The sequence below is a fragment of the Corapipo altera genome, unplaced genomic scaffold (assembly GCF_003945725.1).
Source record: "Corapipo altera isolate COAL_440 unplaced genomic scaffold, ASM394572v1 343, whole genome shotgun sequence".
In the NCBI taxonomy this organism is placed as follows: domain Eukaryota; kingdom Metazoa; phylum Chordata; class Aves; order Passeriformes; family Pipridae; genus Corapipo; species Corapipo altera.
Genome location: NW_020884913.1, coordinates 3,491,325 through 3,508,849, shown reverse-complemented (window position 1 = coordinate 3,508,849; position 17,525 = coordinate 3,491,325). Strand labels below are relative to the sequence as shown.

The following is a 17,525-nucleotide window of genomic DNA, read 5'->3' as shown; positions in this document are numbered from 1 at the left end:
TGGGGGGGGGGTTATATTAAAAAAATTCTAGTTGTCTTTCACAGAACTAGCTTGGGCAAGAAAACCTCCTGACTTTTGCTATTGTACCAAATATTGCTTAGGTAGCAATAGAGAAGTACTAAGCATTATCAAAATTGAAATGGCAACTGTACAAGGGCTACTTTGCACCAGTCTGAAGGGAGAAAGCAAAGGAGAGAAGGAGGAGTATTGACCCACAGTGAGAAACTTCTAGAAAATGGTCCAGAATAGACTAGTTTCAGTAAACTCACTTAAGATTTATCCCTGAAAGCAAGTAGAAATTGAGAATTCCTTCCCAAGTGAGCTCCATAGGTGGGGTCCATACAGACCAAAAAAACCTTAACCAGGGATTTGGACTCAGAAGAATCATCCCTATTTAGCACAGCACTTAAAATGGATTTTTTAGGCTTCCATTTAATTTGAACTGATGTAAACCTCTCAGATTTTCAGCATGCTTTTTTTCCAGATAGTATCTCAGTGTTAGAGAGGTATTTGGTGGTTTTTAAAAGATTTCCAATTTCCTCCTGTTGGCAAGGAGCAGTGACCTCAGTCAGCTGTCCTGCTGCCTTCTGACTGATGATCCTTAGGAGGGGCAGAACAAAAGAGGGAACCCTATACACTGTGATTTTCACAGTAGAGGGGAAGGAATGTTGTTCATAGTATGTTGTCACAGCACTTTGCAATTCTCTGCTGCAGTAAAACACGTGAGTAATTGCATTTGATATTCTTGTTATGTCCTTGAGATACATCCGTGTGCATGTTAACACACACATGTGTATATGGATGCACATGTGCATATAGAAAAACCCTCAAAGAAGGATTGATTTAAAAATATAGCCTAAGTTCAAGTTCCATTACATATAAACATCAGGCCTGGGACTACCTTTTAGGTTCAGCTACTTGGGCAAAAGGCTGCTATTTGGTAGGGGGCACAGCATCCTTAACTGAGTCCTGAAAGGTGGGAGAATCAGGCTGATCACCAGATTTTGGGAGGTTTCCAACATTTTCCAAAAGATCAAGCATCATGTCTGAATAAAACCAAGGAAATTTTTTCAGCAGGCTGTAACTCTAGCTCTGATATCCCTTTAAAAACAATAAAAAATACCTTTTGTGTAGATATTATTGATCATTGGCTATGACAGACCCAGGAATTAGTGTGTTTTCATTCTTTTCTATTGCCAGATGTCACACAGGAGTGTTCTGGTTACACGAATTTAACCCAGTGGGCTGTCCAGAAGGATAACAATTTTCTAGATTGCTGTTTCTCTTTGATTATCACCTACACTATTTTTAGAATTCTAAGTACAGCTATTCCATATTTGACTTAGCAACATTTTTGTGGGTTTCCGTCGGATCCTGCATTTGCATTTTTTGCCCTGTAATAAAAAAAAAATAAATTAGATTTTGAAATACCACCATTCTACTATTTTGGAAGCTGCTAATGCAGACATTACAGGATCTGTTTCAGTAGGGTTTGTTTTTCTTATTCATTTAACAATCTTTTTTTTAAGTATAACCTGCTCAGGCTGGGAGCTTTCCAGTGATCCTGCAGATGTCCCACAGCTATGGCTCTGGTTGCTGCTTTTGTTGCTATGATTGCAGACAGCTGTAGTGGCAGCGTGCTTCAAGAAAGAAGAAACAATACATCACATGCAACAAGCATTACTGCACTGTGATTTTTTTTTCTTCCCCTTTTGATTGTTTTAACACAAAGCCAACTGCTTGAAGATGGCTGCATTAATGTCTTTTTGCTCATATTTCATGGCAAATTAATTACAATGGCAGTTTGGTTTACTCTGGCAGTAATTCTTTTTTCTCCTTGCACGCTGTGCTGCTGATCAGTTTTGGAGGCTACAACAAGCTAAAAGCACACAGGACCCATGGCATCTTTGACATGGAAACAAGAGCTTCCCATATCAGTCACTCCTGTAGCTGCACAGGTAACTCGAGTACAGTTAAGGCACCAAACATTTTACCTGTGATACAACACTATTTGCTTTCAATACTGTTTTGCTCTGAGATTTTATCAGCAGTCTTGGACTTGTGTAATTACTAGTAATAAGCTTTTCCATATCTGATCATTCATGCAGTATAAGGAAGAGGTTTACTCATTCTGCCCAGAGGCTGAGCCAGCAGAGACAGCAAAGCTAATGTGATCCATTGAAGGAAGACAGTGGACAATTACCAGCAACTTGGTCACGTTTTTGCCTTGGATAGCCTAAGCTGGTAAGTCAAATTTAACTCTTTAATGCATATATTCCTCATTATTAGTTTCAACTATAAGATGATTTCATAAACATACAGTGTGGAGTGGTTTCTCAGCTGTTGTGTTTTCCTAAAATGTGAAGTTAATGCTTTTACAGCTATGCTGTGCCCTACCAGTGCACCTGTCTGTACAGTTTTGCATTTACGTGCCACAGAAAACAGAGAGTGAGCTATAATTTAGGTTTGGTTGTTTTTCTCTCTCTGTAATATTTTTTTAAAGAATGTGAACATTAAGTCAGTATTTGGCAATTAAAAAAAAAAAGCTTTTATAAGGGCAACTATTTCATATTCATTTGTATTTGAATTTGAATTTTAAAGCATCCTGATTTGGGGCAATAAAACGATTACTTTAGTGCTTAGAAGGGCAAGTAGAAATCCGATCACTGAGACTGAGCTACAGGATGTGCAGCACGAAATGTGTGTGGGGAGCCCTCGGTGCCTGGTTTGGTACAGGCAGGGTGACAGTCACACAAACCAGACTGGGCTGGTGGGTGTTCCCAGGGTTGTGCAGTAACTGTTTCCCCAGAGAGCTGCCCTAAGACTTTTGTGGGGTTTAATTCTTGGAAATGCAAACTGCTGTTAGTTATGAGCAGTTACAAGGGGAGCTGCTGTTGTCTTTCTATCTAGTTCTGCCTTTTACTGAGAAACCTTGGGCTGTGCTGTTTGCTGCAGTTCCCCACTTGCTGTGGGAGTGCAAGTTGGATCACACATCTCCAAACCATAAGGAAATGTCTTTATTTCATCCTGACCTGTGTCAGCTTTGTGCAGAGGCTTCCATAGGTGAAAAATCAAATGGATCAGTTGTGGACATCTCCTGTTTCTAAATTAGTCTTTGATGTGCTGTAACAATTTACATTGTGACAATGATTTATCCTGAGGCTAAGTGCATTTCAGCTGGGGGATTTGTTATTTTAGTGAAGCCAATGCACATTTCAGGACTTCACCTGATTGTTGAGGCAAGGATTAGGTTGAAAAAAAATCCAAAATTAGTAACTTTAAATGGACCCTAAAACTGCTCTCATGAAATACTTTATGTCTATAAAAACAAAATGACAACATCCAAAACCCCTCCTCTGTTTACCAAGACAGAATCATGTAAATCAAGCTGTTTGTTTCCTTATTTCTTATTATGTTTTTACCCATGATTTTGTCCTATCTCATTCACATTGCTCTCCTGGGAGTTGTTTCTGCAGCATAATAAGACCACATTTCCAGAAAGTTTTCCAGAATATGCAACTTACCTTTCTTACTTCATACCTTGTATGTGACTAGAAAACATGCTCAGTATGATAATGTGCAGCAGCATTTTGCATCTTACTGTTTCAGTACAGTGGTGAAAAAATGCAGTTCATTTGCATTATGTTATTCCAGCTATTGCTTTATTGTTCTGTGTTTATTCCCTTCACTAGTCCAGGATATTGATGGTGAGTATACGGGAAACATTTCTGTGTTTCAAGTCATTTGTGATGCCCCAATTCTGTGTGGAGAGCAAAGGTGCCACCCATTTTATTGGTGAATATCTGCAATTTTTAAGGTGCAGACTCACCTGCTCTAGACTTAATAGAAACTTTGATGAGATTATAAGTGATTCCATTATCTTCTTCCATGTGTTTCAGGCTTGGGGGTCTGCTCTGGCCATCTACTGACAAAGCTTCCACGTGTAACATGGACAGTTTTGAGGGTGTTTAGGTTTGCACAGTGAATGCAAACTGTTCTGTCTCTCCTGAGTTTACTACTGACTGTGTGGTATTTGGTATTCAATGACTGTACTCTTGAAATCAAATGGTTTTGGGAAATTGAAACTTCCTTTGCAAACATGCCTATGGCAATTATTGGCCTATTTTTATCCACAATTTGGGACTGTCTCGACCCACACTCCACTCTTGGTAGGGAGAAATTCTTGAAAACAGATGTTAAGAGGAGAAATTTATGTGGGATAGTTTGTAGCACTATATAAAAATAGAAACTGGATGTGTTACTCTAAGTAACTGAGAATTACATTATTAAATTTGATAAATTGCTGAGTTTCTTTAAAATATTAATAACATAGAAAAGTGGAAGGCGGGTAATCATTTTATTCCATAAGCTCAGAGAAAATCAGTCTAAAATCTTTGCAGTATTGAGTCTCAGAGAGCTTGTTTCTCATCATATCCACACTTGCACATTAGTTTCAGGGATGCAGCTCACATAATTCCCTTCTGATTGCACACGGTGTTGTTCTAATTTAGCAAAGTCCTCTCATCACATATGACAATTGTGTTGACTCTGTCTCTCCTCATTCAGAGACCTCGTCTCCCTTCAATAGCCTGTGTGTGTGGAGAATATGTGAGATTACACAGAATCAGATACTTTTGTGCTCAGGATGTCTGCTCACTACAGTGCACAAGTGAGAAAGAAAGATGTAGACAGGAAAGAAGGAAATGTGAAGAAATGGTGCATTTTTGTCACCATTGACTTCGAGGGGATAGTTTCCTATGCTTGAAATTGGGTCAAATCTGATTCTTAGGCAAAATTATTCCCACAAAAGGTACTTCCAGAGTTAAATATTAATTCAACTTTTCCTCATATGGAAAAATTACTGCAATCATAGAACATAGAAAGTATTGTTTAATTATGAGATAATATGGAAATCTCATCAGGGTAGGCAGTCAGAGGCAGTAGTCCCTCTTGGAAGGACTTGTGGTCTGAATGAACAGGACAAACACAGAGCAGGATGAAGTGATATAATATAGAGACAAAACCAGTGCCTGTCCACTAACTGAGGAAGAAACCACTCAGTATGAAACTGTAAACAGCAATGATTAATTTGGGTGTCATTTTTTCTGACGCCTGCACACCAGAGTTCACTCTGTCAAAAGGCTTTTTTCCTCACTAATTGAAACCCCTTCTTAGACAAATTAGTGAATAATTTTGAAGTGGTCTGTTTTATTTTTGCCATCCTTGGTTCCCCTCCCCGTACATATTCTATAAAGAGCAATTTGCCATTGGAAAAGCCCAAAAAAGTGGGTTCTAATTGTTCATAGACTGTGGGTGAGATCTCAGCCCCAGCAGTCTTGTGGTGAGCCTGTCCCGACCAACGGTGCAGCAAAACCTCGTTAAACAGCTACTGCTTCTCTTCTAGAAACTTCCAGCTGAAGATGACCCAGCAAATGCACAACCTGAGTCTCCTGCAGACCAAGAAGCACAGCATGCCCTCCTCTCCCAATGCTGCCAAGCGGCTCTATCGGAACCTGTCGGAGAAGCTGAAGGGCAGCCACACGTCCTTCGACGAGGCCTATTTCCGAGCGCGCTCCGACCGCCTCAGCCTCCGTAAGACCTCCATGGTAATTACTTGATCTCTATCAACTTGCCAATTTACTGTCCTATTAATCTCCTCAATCAGTTTGCTTTTAATCTGCGCAGTTTTCATCATCTGGCTTTTGTTCCCTGACCAGCGCTGTGTGTTCCTCACAGCCTTACCCTTGGGGAGTCTTTGTAAGTCATTTGTGAGACTTTTATTTGAAAATAAAAGTCTGCCCTTCTTGAAGGCTAAAGACAGGCTGCCTTATGCAAGTGATGATGCTTTATTTTAGGAGTAAGGTTTTAACTTGGCACTAATGTGACCAAATGTGAATTAAATCTATACGTGCAACTGCTTCTCTTACAAGAAATGAATAAAAAAGTATTTTGAGAAAACTGAAGGTGGCTTAGATAGAAGTTCCCATTTTTCCAAACAACACAGCAAGTAGAACTTGCAGATCTGACAGATAAATGCAAGGTTGTTCAGAGACTGTGGTGATGGTCACTAGGTAAGACCACGGAATAAGGAGATCACACATGGAGCAGTCTGGCCTGAGTACCCCATCCAAATCACAGCCAAGCACTCTGCTGCCAGCACTGCACAGCACATGCTGGACTTAACCCTCACAAGGGCTCCTGTTTCTGCCAGTGCACAAATTTTGAAGAATGGCCTGTGTCCCTGAAATAACACCACAATGGAAGTTCAGTGCACAGCAGAACTTTTTGCTGGAGGAAGATGAACCTGCTGTTGATATTGCCAAAACAAAATAAATTCCCCTTTTCCATAAGTAGGAAGAACATCCTTCAACTTCTCCTCTGAATTATTTTGAAGGAGAGAGCTCCTCTCCTCTTCTGAAGAGCAGTGACTAATGGAGTGTCTGTGAATGCACCAGCAGACGCCTCTTGGAACCACTTCTGTGCTGCACTAGAGCAGATGCTCAACACAATGCAGGGGTAAACTCTGAGTGTGTCTGGGCCAGACAACAAAAATTGTCAGAAGGAAAAAGCCCACTCTAGACTCCTTTAACACTCACGAATCTTTGTTATGTATGAGACAAATTGTATGAATCAATGCAGGAATTGAAAATTATTTTAAAATCAAGTGGCAGATGCTATCCCCTAGGATCCTGCCTTTCTTGAAGTTAGAGGACCCATGGAGACTGTTGTCTGTCTCCTGTGAAGAAAGACCAGGACCTGAAGGAAGCAGGGGATGGTCACTGCTTCCCTCAGCTCTGCCTGAGCCAATAGATTCTTGTTTTACAGGAGAAGCCTGAAACTCAAACAGGGCTTGAGAGCTGGAAAGCAGCCTTTGCATGGGAGCCAACAGCTGTGCTTTTGAGGCCATGGGTTTCCAGATGCTTTTCAGTTGGTAGGGATGATTTGAATTGGGGTCTCAAAGTATGAACTGTGGGAAAAGATTCTTTAGATGAATTTTTTTAGCCACTATCTTTTCCTGCCTTTTTTTTTTTTAATTGCAAGCTTAAGTGTGACTAAGTGAGTGAAAAAGGAGGATAAAGTAGAGCTGGGGACCGTGCCAGAGCAGAGTGACATGCAGACTGAATGAATGCCAGTCTGTCAGCATATCTTCTGACCAGTGTTTCTCCAAATACACACTTCAAATTACATATTCCTTCAAATATGGGATCTTCTGTCATACTTAACTAATGAGAAGAGAAATTGCCAATGAGCCCAGCCAGAAGACTGAGGAGCAGGGCACTGCTGCTGAGGGTTGAGTCCTCTGCCAACCAAGCCAACTACTCACAGTCTCACTTCTGTCCCTCCTCGCTCCAGATCCGTCACGTGCTGGGAGTGCCTTTCAGTCAGTCCTAGCTGTGACACTCGATCTCACCTGGTGAGGTGGGTGGTGTTTAATGGGATACAGACTTACTTGTGCTCACTTTGTTTCCCCAGCCCAAACCACTGTCCTGGGGGTGTCACAGCCTTTATCACTGCTGACCCACAGCAAGCAGAGGTACCTGTAGGTCCTGCCAGTCCGGGGGCTGAGCTGGTGTCCACAACACTCAGTGAACACATTCCCACTCAACTCAAGAGGTTTGGGATCCCATTCTATCCATCCTGCTTGTTGTTTTCCCAGTTTTCTATAGAAATAAATATCGAGGGGTGGAAATATTCCAGGTCAAGTTGCTGACTGATGTATTTTCTGATCACTGAGTTTCTGTGCCCCAGAGCAAAGTCGATGAGTAAAATCATGTCTCCAGACTAGTGAACAACATTTGTTAGAATTTGTTTTCTTTCAACTTTGGCTAGTGAAGAGTTTTCTTTCCACTCTCTCTTGCTGTGCAACACTTTCCATTCAGTAAATTGTTGTCTTGCTGCAGACATAGCAATGTCCCAAAATAGCTTTATTCTTGAACTCATGTTTATCAAAACAAGTCTTTGCAGAAACTACTTTACCACTTTTTCCAACTCCAGTAGCACATAGTGGACTTTTTCAGTCAAACCTAGAGCAAATAGCTTGAAAGGGGCACTTCATTTTAATTAAGCTACATAAGATTGCATTTCTAAACACTCTGGCACTGAATCACTTACTGGAACATGGTTATTACTTACTGCAAAGCAATACTGTAGTTCTTTTCAGTATATACATTTGTGCATCAGAGTAACACCTAAATAAATTAATCACATAGCACAGCTGTCCAGCTAATGATTAGAGGCTGCAGGGCTGAGTCAAGGAAAAAGCAATGTAAAAACTGCTCCTAAATTTCTCCCAATCACTTGTAAATGTGATTCAGTTTCTCTTTGAATTCAGTGGTTTTGTCCTTTCAGAGCAGAAGAAAGCTATCCAGTAAATGTAAATGGAGGCAGAAATCAGAAGGCTTTTGTTGGTATTTGTGACAATACCAGCTGGACTAAAATTGAGCACTTGGGTCTGAAGATATTGCCCCTTACCCCTGTTTGGATTTCTTATCCTTGGACTGCAGAACTCTGAAAAACACTGCGACAATGGAGAGCCTTTTACATAGAATATGATCAGCTTTTTGCAGAAAACCATAGAATCTTCAAATACATTTCTGTTTTCTGTGTGAAAGCAAATAGCTGGGGAAGAGTTGGTCAGGTGTGTAGAGTATTTTTCTGGACTTGGCGGATGCAAACTTCCAAATGGGGCACTTCCCTGGCAGGGCTGAAGATGTAGCAGATATTTTGCTGCCTCTCCAGAATGTTTTTGAGTGAAAAAGCTCCCCCATGGTCAGATGTGCACTGCTCTGAGCGTGAGGGGTGCACACAGGGGGGCTAGAAAGGCCATCTCACAGTTCCCAAGCTTTTACACTCTTTGGAGTCACAAGACTTGCCAGCATATTTCAGCCTATTGCTTGTGTCTGAATTGTTCATTTGGAAAAGCTGATATTTGCAATTTGGTCTCATAATTGTTTGAACTGGATAAAGTAGCTTATAATACTCATGCTCTGCTTCTCATTTAAATCAGGGCAGCTTTTTCAATCAGATTTCTAATGAAATGAAGAAACAGAAATTTGCTTTTATTTTCTTCTCTTTTGGTGAAGCAGTCTTGCCAACAGGTTAGTTGGCAAGAGTGTTTATGACAAATTAACTTAAACACGTGCTTAGATTCTGTTCAGCAACTTACTTAGGGCCAAAATTTCACAAATACTTCAAGTATTTCACTTGGCAAGCAAAAATCCAAAGATGCATTTTGAAAGGCATCTAGGCAGGTCTAGATCTTGATAACTGAATAAAAAAAACCCCACCCCAATTTAAATCAAAATTTTAAAAATAATTCTACAATAATCAGTCAGATAGGTAATATCTGTTGTTAAAGTGGGTGTATATATATTTGAAAAGGACCAAATGCCTTTGCAAGCCATAATTTGGGTTAATGTCAGCTGTAATACCAAAATTAACCATCTCTTATTTTTTTATTATGTAGCAGGGAATTTTTGTTTTATATAATGCAAGAAACTCCTGAGATGTAGCACAAGATTTTCTGAGTTTCACACAAAGTTGGAATTAAAGCCAAATAATGGTATTGAGCACTTAGGGTAGCACTCCACAAATGTTAACTCATTTAACTTTTGTGCACATATGTAAAGCCAATTAAAAGAGAATTACTATTCTGGTTTAAAAAAAAAAAAAAAAAAGGGAAAACCATGTGTGTACCCATTGCCACAGAAAGGAAAATGTGAACAGAGAAATAACTACTTCCCTGTCACTCAGTAATATCACCAGCTTTATCTTTTTGCTCTGCTCTCAGATGGTTTCCAAAAATGAACTTAACTAAAAGAAATGCAGACTAATGTAGTAATTTAGTTTCCTTCAACAAATTCTCTTTTTAATAAGCTCTTGATTAATTTACTGCTAAATAAAGTAGATTTTCCTTGCTGGGATCAGTTACAAGAGTAATATGATTTTGCTGGTTTTCTGATTGGATCAAAATGCAAATGATTCTGAAGCAAAATTATCCTGTATTTCCATAAACAACAGTAGAGAAGAACTTCCAATATCAGTAGTAGGAGCTGATGATATACAGCAAGTATCAGAATCATACCATTGATTAAAATAATTTTTAATTAAAATTAAAATTACTTAAAATTCTTTTAACCTCTAGCCAGATCACTTCATGTTTCAGAGTAGGGGCAAAACACCAGAATAAGAGGAAGGTCTCTGATATCAAGATTTTAAGATGTTATATAAGCAAGACATCAGATGTGTGGAGCTACTGGAAGGCAAAGAAATATTGCTGCATTGCAGTAAAAAGTTCTGTCATTTTCTAAGTTTCGCTTTATAATAAAAGAGATACGTGCTGTCTTCTTTGCTAACATTTTCTGGACATGTGCTCTCACTAATGACAGTGCATGTCCTCAGAGATAATTTTTTTTCTTGAACAGAGGAGTGAATAAAGAATGATAAATCGAGCTGCTCACCATTCAACTCCCCCTTTTCCTGAGGTTTTTATCTTAAACCTAACACTGAAATGTGGCCTAAATATTTGATAATAAAATTAAATCAGAATCTTACAATGCAGAGAAGAATCTCAACCCCAAGAATTTGACAAAGCCCCAGGATTAGCACTGATGTTTTAGGCAGTATCTTTTTATTCTGTGTGGAAATCTACGGAAAAAATATTTCTCCAGCATGAGCTGTTTTGTATTTCAGTGTCTAAAAGGGACATTCCCAAGTCAGCACTACTGTCCCAGAATTGCTTTATTACTGCACAGTTCCTCTCATCCTTAGACAGCCATTTAACATGGGAATCTCATTTCTCTACACTGGCAATTTTGGGTAAAGGTCATTTAATGTATGTCTGTCCTCCTGTTCTGCTGATCCCCAATATCCTGCACAGGTGGGGTCCATATTAAACTTTTAGATAACGTGATCTTTGCAATTTCTGAGTGTGGCACTTCATATGCCAAAGAGTTGACCAGATCTCTCTCAGGTCTGGGAACTTCTGAAGACACTTTTAACTTCAAGCACAACTGAAAAAAAACGCTCTAGAACTATCAAATTCCAGGGTGTAGCTGTGGACTCTAGTTCCCAGAACTGCTTGCAAACCATTAGCCCATGAATTTTAGGAGACAAAAGATGTTCCAGCAGGTCAGTGCTCTTTCAGAAGGTGTTATTTCACTGAGAGCAAAACTCAGACAGGGATCTGCCAAACAAAACTACATCAATTCAAAAAAGAAAACGAAGTTTTGATGTGGTTGAAATGTTAATTTCTAATCACACTAGAAGATGGTTTCTATTTAATATTTATTTTATAAAATAAAGAATGCATTCTGTGATAAGGATTTTCTCTGTGGTCCCTCCATGTGGTTTCAGGACACAGGGAGCTGGTTCACATCATGTATCTGGATGAGTTGCTCTCTGATCCTTGCATTTCTTTAGCTCTGCCCACGAGCACAACACACCTACAGAGATCTCAGTTCCTCTGCATGCTGAGCCCTCCTTGCCTGGCTGGGCCTCTTGCTCCTACTAATTCATTCCAAAGAGGGGAAAAAACCCTATTGGCTAATTATGGCAATGGGACACTGGGAGAGAATGTAAAGAATCTTGGCAAATAACATGTCATTACTGTAGCTCCAGAAGGATGTTCTCATAACAGAAACCTGCAGGCCATGCTACTCTCCTGCACCTGCTTCTCCCCAGCTCAATTAAGGAACAACAGGTGCCTTTGTGTTACACCATTCTTTTATCTCCTTGATGTTGCTAAGGAAAAGGTTCAGTGGTTCCCTGCTTGAGGGGCAGTCAATTTTTTCAGTCTCATTTCTACATCCTTTTAGGTATTTCAAAGCTTCTTCTGGTTACAACTTAAACACAATAATACAAACACCTATAAATGATTGAGGTGGTAAAATGGTCAATACCTATTGCTGGCTCACACTGGAACTGGGAAGGTTTTCCTCCAGAATAGCTTGTTTGATTCAGATTTTGATCACCTGAGTTTGTAGATTTTTACTTTAAATTTTGAGTTTGAAAACTCAGTAGTCCAAGACTCTGCCAAAACCATTTCACATGAAATCTTGTTTTCACGCTGAAAACATATGATGTTGCTCATATAATTTGATTACAGGACAGATGTCTAAACAAGCATAGGTTTGCGTCATATGGGTTTGAAACTCACTTGAATCTTCCCATAGACCTGAAGCAAGGTCAAGCAGGCCAAGCCCAATTCTGCAGCAAACAATTGCCATTCTTCTAGCTGAACCTAAGTTGGGGCTGGAGGAGCAATATTTTATAGCAATCTCACAAAATACAAATCTTCTCCATTTATTTTTAAGGCACTAACAGTTGAAAACTTTTACTGAATTTCTGTTTTCATTGCTACACAGAATTTCCAGTGCAATGAAGCAATGTTTGAGGCCGTGGAACAGCAGGATCTGGATGCTGTTCAGATTCTTCTTTATCAATACACACTGGAGGAACTGGACCTGAACACACCAAACAGTGAGGGACTAACTCCTCTGGATATTGCCATTTTGACAAATAATGTCCCTATTGCTAAGACCCTTCTGCACGTTGGGGCAAAGGAAAGCCCACACTGTAAGTAAAGAACACAAATTGACTTAGATAATTGGCTGTAAGAGATCAAGTTTGCTGTGGTTTGGGGAAAGTAATAACATGACACACCAAAATTGCCTGGTTTTATGATAAAGATGATTATACCAGCACAGTACCACAGTTCTGGGGGATGTTTACAGCAATATCTGCTTGTTGAATGCGTGCTCAGGAGATATTTTTGTTCTCTATCTCAGATACACCAAGTGATGAATCAGGTTGAGCTTCTAATGTGATTAACACTGGCCAGCTGAGTTAATACCAACACTGAGAAAAAAATCTTTAAAAGTACAGAAACAGGGACTGAGTGACTCAAAGATCATGGCCTGAAATGAAGAGTTTGTTATCAAAAATGAAAGGACGATGAGTTGTCTAGACTTTGGTTTATTTTGATTATGCTTTTGATTTTGGCTGTGCTGCCTTCAGGAGACCAGTTGTGTTGAAATCTATCATTTCCATTACCCAAAGAATCCTCACTCCTCATCTTCAAATGGCCTAAAATCCCACTTAAATGAGACTCTCAAAGTTCTACTGAACCAGAGAAAACCTAAACACAAAGCAAACCTTCTCACTTCACTGGAATACCGATATTGCTCATAACTACATATTGTACTTATAAAACTTCTTTGTATTCCTTCGTGGGCCCTTTTATGCCCAATTTGCGGGTTGGAGGGTGACTTACCAACCCAATTAATCAACCCTATACCATGACACAAACTCTGACGCCTTACTTGGGTCTAAAAATACCCCGATGTATGAGAATTTGTTTTAAACTGTCAATGCCTATATTTAGGACATTCCCAGCAAGGCTATAATGAGACTGTGTTTGAGGGGTTCGGCCACTGCAGACTCTGCCATTAATTTGAAGTTAGTTAAATTAACAACATTTAGTGCTGGCATGTCAATCTCAGTGCTCCAGGAAATTGCACCTTGAGGCTACTAACATTGCCAGTTTTTTCACTGCAGAGTGTGTGTGCATGTGCATGTTGAGTTTTTTTGCCAGACCCTCAGTGTTGGTACACCTTTATTGCTTTTCTATATCCACAGCACTTATATTATCATTTATTCTGGCCTCCTTTAACCTTCCCTGGAGATTTTTGCATAGTGTAGCTGCTCAGTGAAAAGAGTTTTTTAGTTTTATATTTATTTGTTTATTTTTCTGTCATGGTTCATGACTGAGGCTTTAAAAAAAAGTGTGACAGCATTTAGAGTACATGATTGACTGCTGAAGCAACATTCATTAACCATGACAAATCTAGAGGAAAACACAGTCTTGAGTGTTCTAAACAGCAGTAAAAAAGACTAAACTAATTTTTCATTGACCTCATCTGTAAATAAATGCAGTCTGATGGCGAGCAGGGGCAATCATAAATTAGTATTCATTTCCTGTAATTAATGCAAACATGCCTATGAACACAGAGAATATGAATATATAACCACCTCATTTCCATTTCAAAATATACCCACCAAATTTCCACTTCACTTATCTTGATTTTTAGTTTTTCTGATTGAAATAATGGATGAAGCATTCTCAATAAAAAGCAAACGATTGTTTGGTTTGGGTTTCTTACCTGAAGGGTTTGCAGTTGCTACTTGAGAGCAAAATGCACAAAGTTATTTTCAGCCCTCAAAACAAGGGGTCACAGCACCTTAGTACGTGGCTTCATTCTTGTGGAACTGATCCCAGTCACTTTGTATCTGCTTTCTGTACTTAACCAACCCTGTTCAAATGAAATCTGTTCTGTTTGTCTCATCTCAGGGCTGCAAGAACATGACCCAGCACCCAGCAGGAGCATTTCCATTTCTCTGTGGTGGGCAGTTGAGCTCAATGGGAGGGTAAAATCCTGACTCACCCAATTTTGGGACCGCACACAAGCATCTCTTGATCTGATTAGAACTGTACAGGACAGATGCACAGAGCTGGGAGGCTGCAAAATAGAGGAATTCCCCATTCCAAGTGCTTCCTATGGAGAAAACTCTTGCTCTGCCACTATATTAGGTGTAGTGATCCAGCTGAAATCTCATTATAGCCCCAAACCTAATGCTGTAGAAAAGAGGATCTGGAGGACAGATAACTTCCATCTGTATCCTCTGGATTTCTGCCTGGAACAGGAACAGCAGCAGATAAAGCAATAGGAAGTAAAACTGTGATCTTCATCTCCACATGGATCTCAGATTGTACAAATCTTAACAGGAACCCAACATCTTTTAAACACAAAGTCACTGAAGTCAGAGAGTACAGCATTTAAAACACTAATTTAGCTGGGGAGGAGGCAAAGTCCACTGTGTTACCTTTCCAGTTACTCTTATTCATCATGTACTCATGGTTTGGCTTGTTCATGTGAACCCAAATAAAAAATAAGATTAAAATTCCCACTGACTGATTGGACACGTTTCCAAGACCTGACAAATGTGAATGTGAATCTTGATTAAACAGATAGAGCCAGATCCTTGGTGAGAACTTGAGCCAGTGCCAATTCTCAATCACCTGAAGTTCTGGCACATAAAATCTCCTTCCCCAGTCCTGTTGTGCTGTCAGATGTGTTGCACACTTATTGTAGGCATGGATCCAGGAAATCCTATCACCTTTGGCCTCCCAGTAAACCAGCAGTTCTGAGGATAGCAGCAGATTCCAGGGAGCCTGCCCATATGTCCCTGATGTCCATATGAAGAATGATCCAACTTAAGAAGGATGGCTGCAAGCCAGCTTCTGAAAGCAAAATCTTAGAGACAAACATTCCTCAAAAACAGCCCTTTGGATGTCAGAGGTGTCAGTAATTCTTTGCTCTCCTCCTGTGGCTTTAGAGATCCCAGGGCAGTTTTCACAGCAGTCCATAGGGTTATTCTCAGACTCTGCTAAACTTTGACTGTCAATTATGAGAGACAGAGGGAAAAGTTAAAATAAGAAGTTCAGATTGGAGAAAACAAACACTCTTTTCACCGTAAGGACAGGGAAGCACCAGAACAGGTTCCCCAGAGTTGATGTAAAGCCTTCATCCATCCTGGAAAGTTTTCAGGACCAGACTGGATAATGCCTTCAGCAACTTGGTCCGACCTCTTGGCTGAGCCTATTTTGAACAAGATGGTTGGACTAGAGGAGGTCTTTTCCAATCTGATTTGTCCCATATGATCCCAGTTTGGAAATAGCACATTCATATCTACAGACATATTTGCTCCTGTGGTGTTTTGATGTCAAAAACCTGTCAGAGCCTCGGTGCTTTATCTGGTACAATTTGATGTTTTCAGAAATGTCTGGCTTGTGTGAGTGCTCAATGCAGCCTGTGCAAGATTCCTGCTGTTCCTGTGAAATCCTTGGGGAAACAAGAGCTGTCCCTACATAGCAAGCCCCCACCACTTCTAAGAGAAGCTGCATGTGGTAGGGCACTGGTTTTGGTAAACAGAGGCCTTTTAAATTAAGACTATCTCAGAGCTCTTCTGCAAAACCACCAGACACCAATTACTTCCCGTGATTTCAGCATTTCTTCTCCTGTACACAATTTCCTGCATATTAATATCTGATCAGTACTTGCATTTCTTTTGAGATTAAACAATGTTACAAGTCCTATTTTCCAAACTGCAAATTGTTTGAACAATTTTAGGCAAAGAGCGACTCTGAAAATATGACTTGATTCACCACACTTCACTGTATAATCAGGGAGGTTTTACAATCTGGTTTAGGGCAGTCTTGTGGACTTGGGATAAAATCAATCCTATTTTATTTTGTAACCTATGTGATCTTCATTTTCACCTTTATGTAGCCCACAGCAGTTCATACAGGCAATCTGAACTGCTAAACATTAATTTAAAATTACCCTGAGCACTGGAGAAAAAAAATCTTCGTGTCTCAAGCTGCTCACTGCCTGTTCAGAGGACTAATTAGGTATTACCTGGGCAAAACTGGCACAACAAAAACCTGGAAAGGGATCCATTCTCTACCAGCCGTGGCCCTCAGGCACAAAACTCTCATTCTTAATTTTGTCAATTAGCTCTCTGCTTGTAGAGGTTTGTATATTGTATGTGTCTATAACCAGTACAATCTTCTTTTTTTTTTTTATTTTGTGAAAGCTTATGATATTATGGCAAAGCAGGGGTTGGAGAGAGAGAGGTTATTACTTTAGTTTGGTTTTCATACCCCACCAAGTTAAAACACATATGCAATTTCAGTCTAATTAAGACATTTTTAAGCATATGAGAAATACCAGCAGAAAAAAAATGTGCTAAATTTATTCATGTTGCTAATCCCACTTAAGGGGCCAGATCTTTAAGTGGTATAAATTGGCTCTAATCCACTTGATGACAAGATAACTACTGGAAGGCAGAGCGTTCAAGGATTTGACCTTATATGTGCTTTGCACAATTTTGTCGCCACGAAGAAAACACTCTTTTTTTCTCCCCCTTTTCTTGGCAGTTGTTGACATGGAAAGCAGGTCGGTGCATCTGAGCACGTTGGTCCAGGAGGCCCAGCAGAGAGTGACTGAACTGTCTGCACAGGTGGGGAGTGAAGGGCTGGGCACCGACACCTCGGAGAGGGAGAAGCAGCTGAAGGCCTGGGAGTGGAGGTCCAGGCTGTACCAGCGCATGAAGGCCGGCTACGAACACGCCCGTGAGTGAGGGAGGGGGCCAAAATTCTCCACCTAAACCCTACAGCTGAGAACATCCTGCAAAGGTGCTCTCACTGACTGACCCCCCCAAAGGTGCTTCATTGACTGACCCTCCAAAGGTGTTCTCACTGACTGACCCCCCAAAGGTGCTTCATTGACTGACCCTCCAAAGGTGCTCTCACTGACTGACCCTCCAAAAGGTGCTTTCACTGACTGACCCCCCAAAGGTGCTTTCACTGACTGACCCTCCCAAAGATGCTCTCACTGACTGACCCTTCCAAAGGTGCTCTCACTGACCCTTCCAAAGGTGCTCTCACTGACTGACCCCCCCCC

At 40.3% G+C, this 17,525-nt stretch overlaps 1 protein-coding gene across 4 annotated transcripts in view; it reads left to right on the top strand.

Annotated features, from left to right (window-relative positions):
* The window catches only part of ANKFN1 (ankyrin repeat and fibronectin type III domain containing 1), a 127,990-nt gene that overhangs the window by 59,264 nt on the left and 51,201 nt on the right, over window positions 1-17,525 (top strand). For 2 of the 4 annotated variants that reach the window (XM_027654518.1, XM_027654519.1), the window contains 4 exons: window positions 2,109-2,244; window positions 5,405-5,606; window positions 12,366-12,576; window positions 17,000-17,194. In XM_027654518.1, the coding sequence (XP_027510319.1) occupies window positions 5,421-5,606; window positions 12,366-12,576; window positions 17,000-17,194 (592 nt within the window). In that variant the 5' untranslated portion in view covers window positions 2,109-2,244; window positions 5,405-5,420. Of the gene's footprint in view, window positions 1-1,831; window positions 1,959-2,108; window positions 2,245-5,404; window positions 5,607-12,365; window positions 12,577-16,999; window positions 17,258-17,525 lie in introns of those variants that run through there. The other 2 variants (XM_027654520.1, XM_027654521.1) reach the window with 2 other exon arrangements.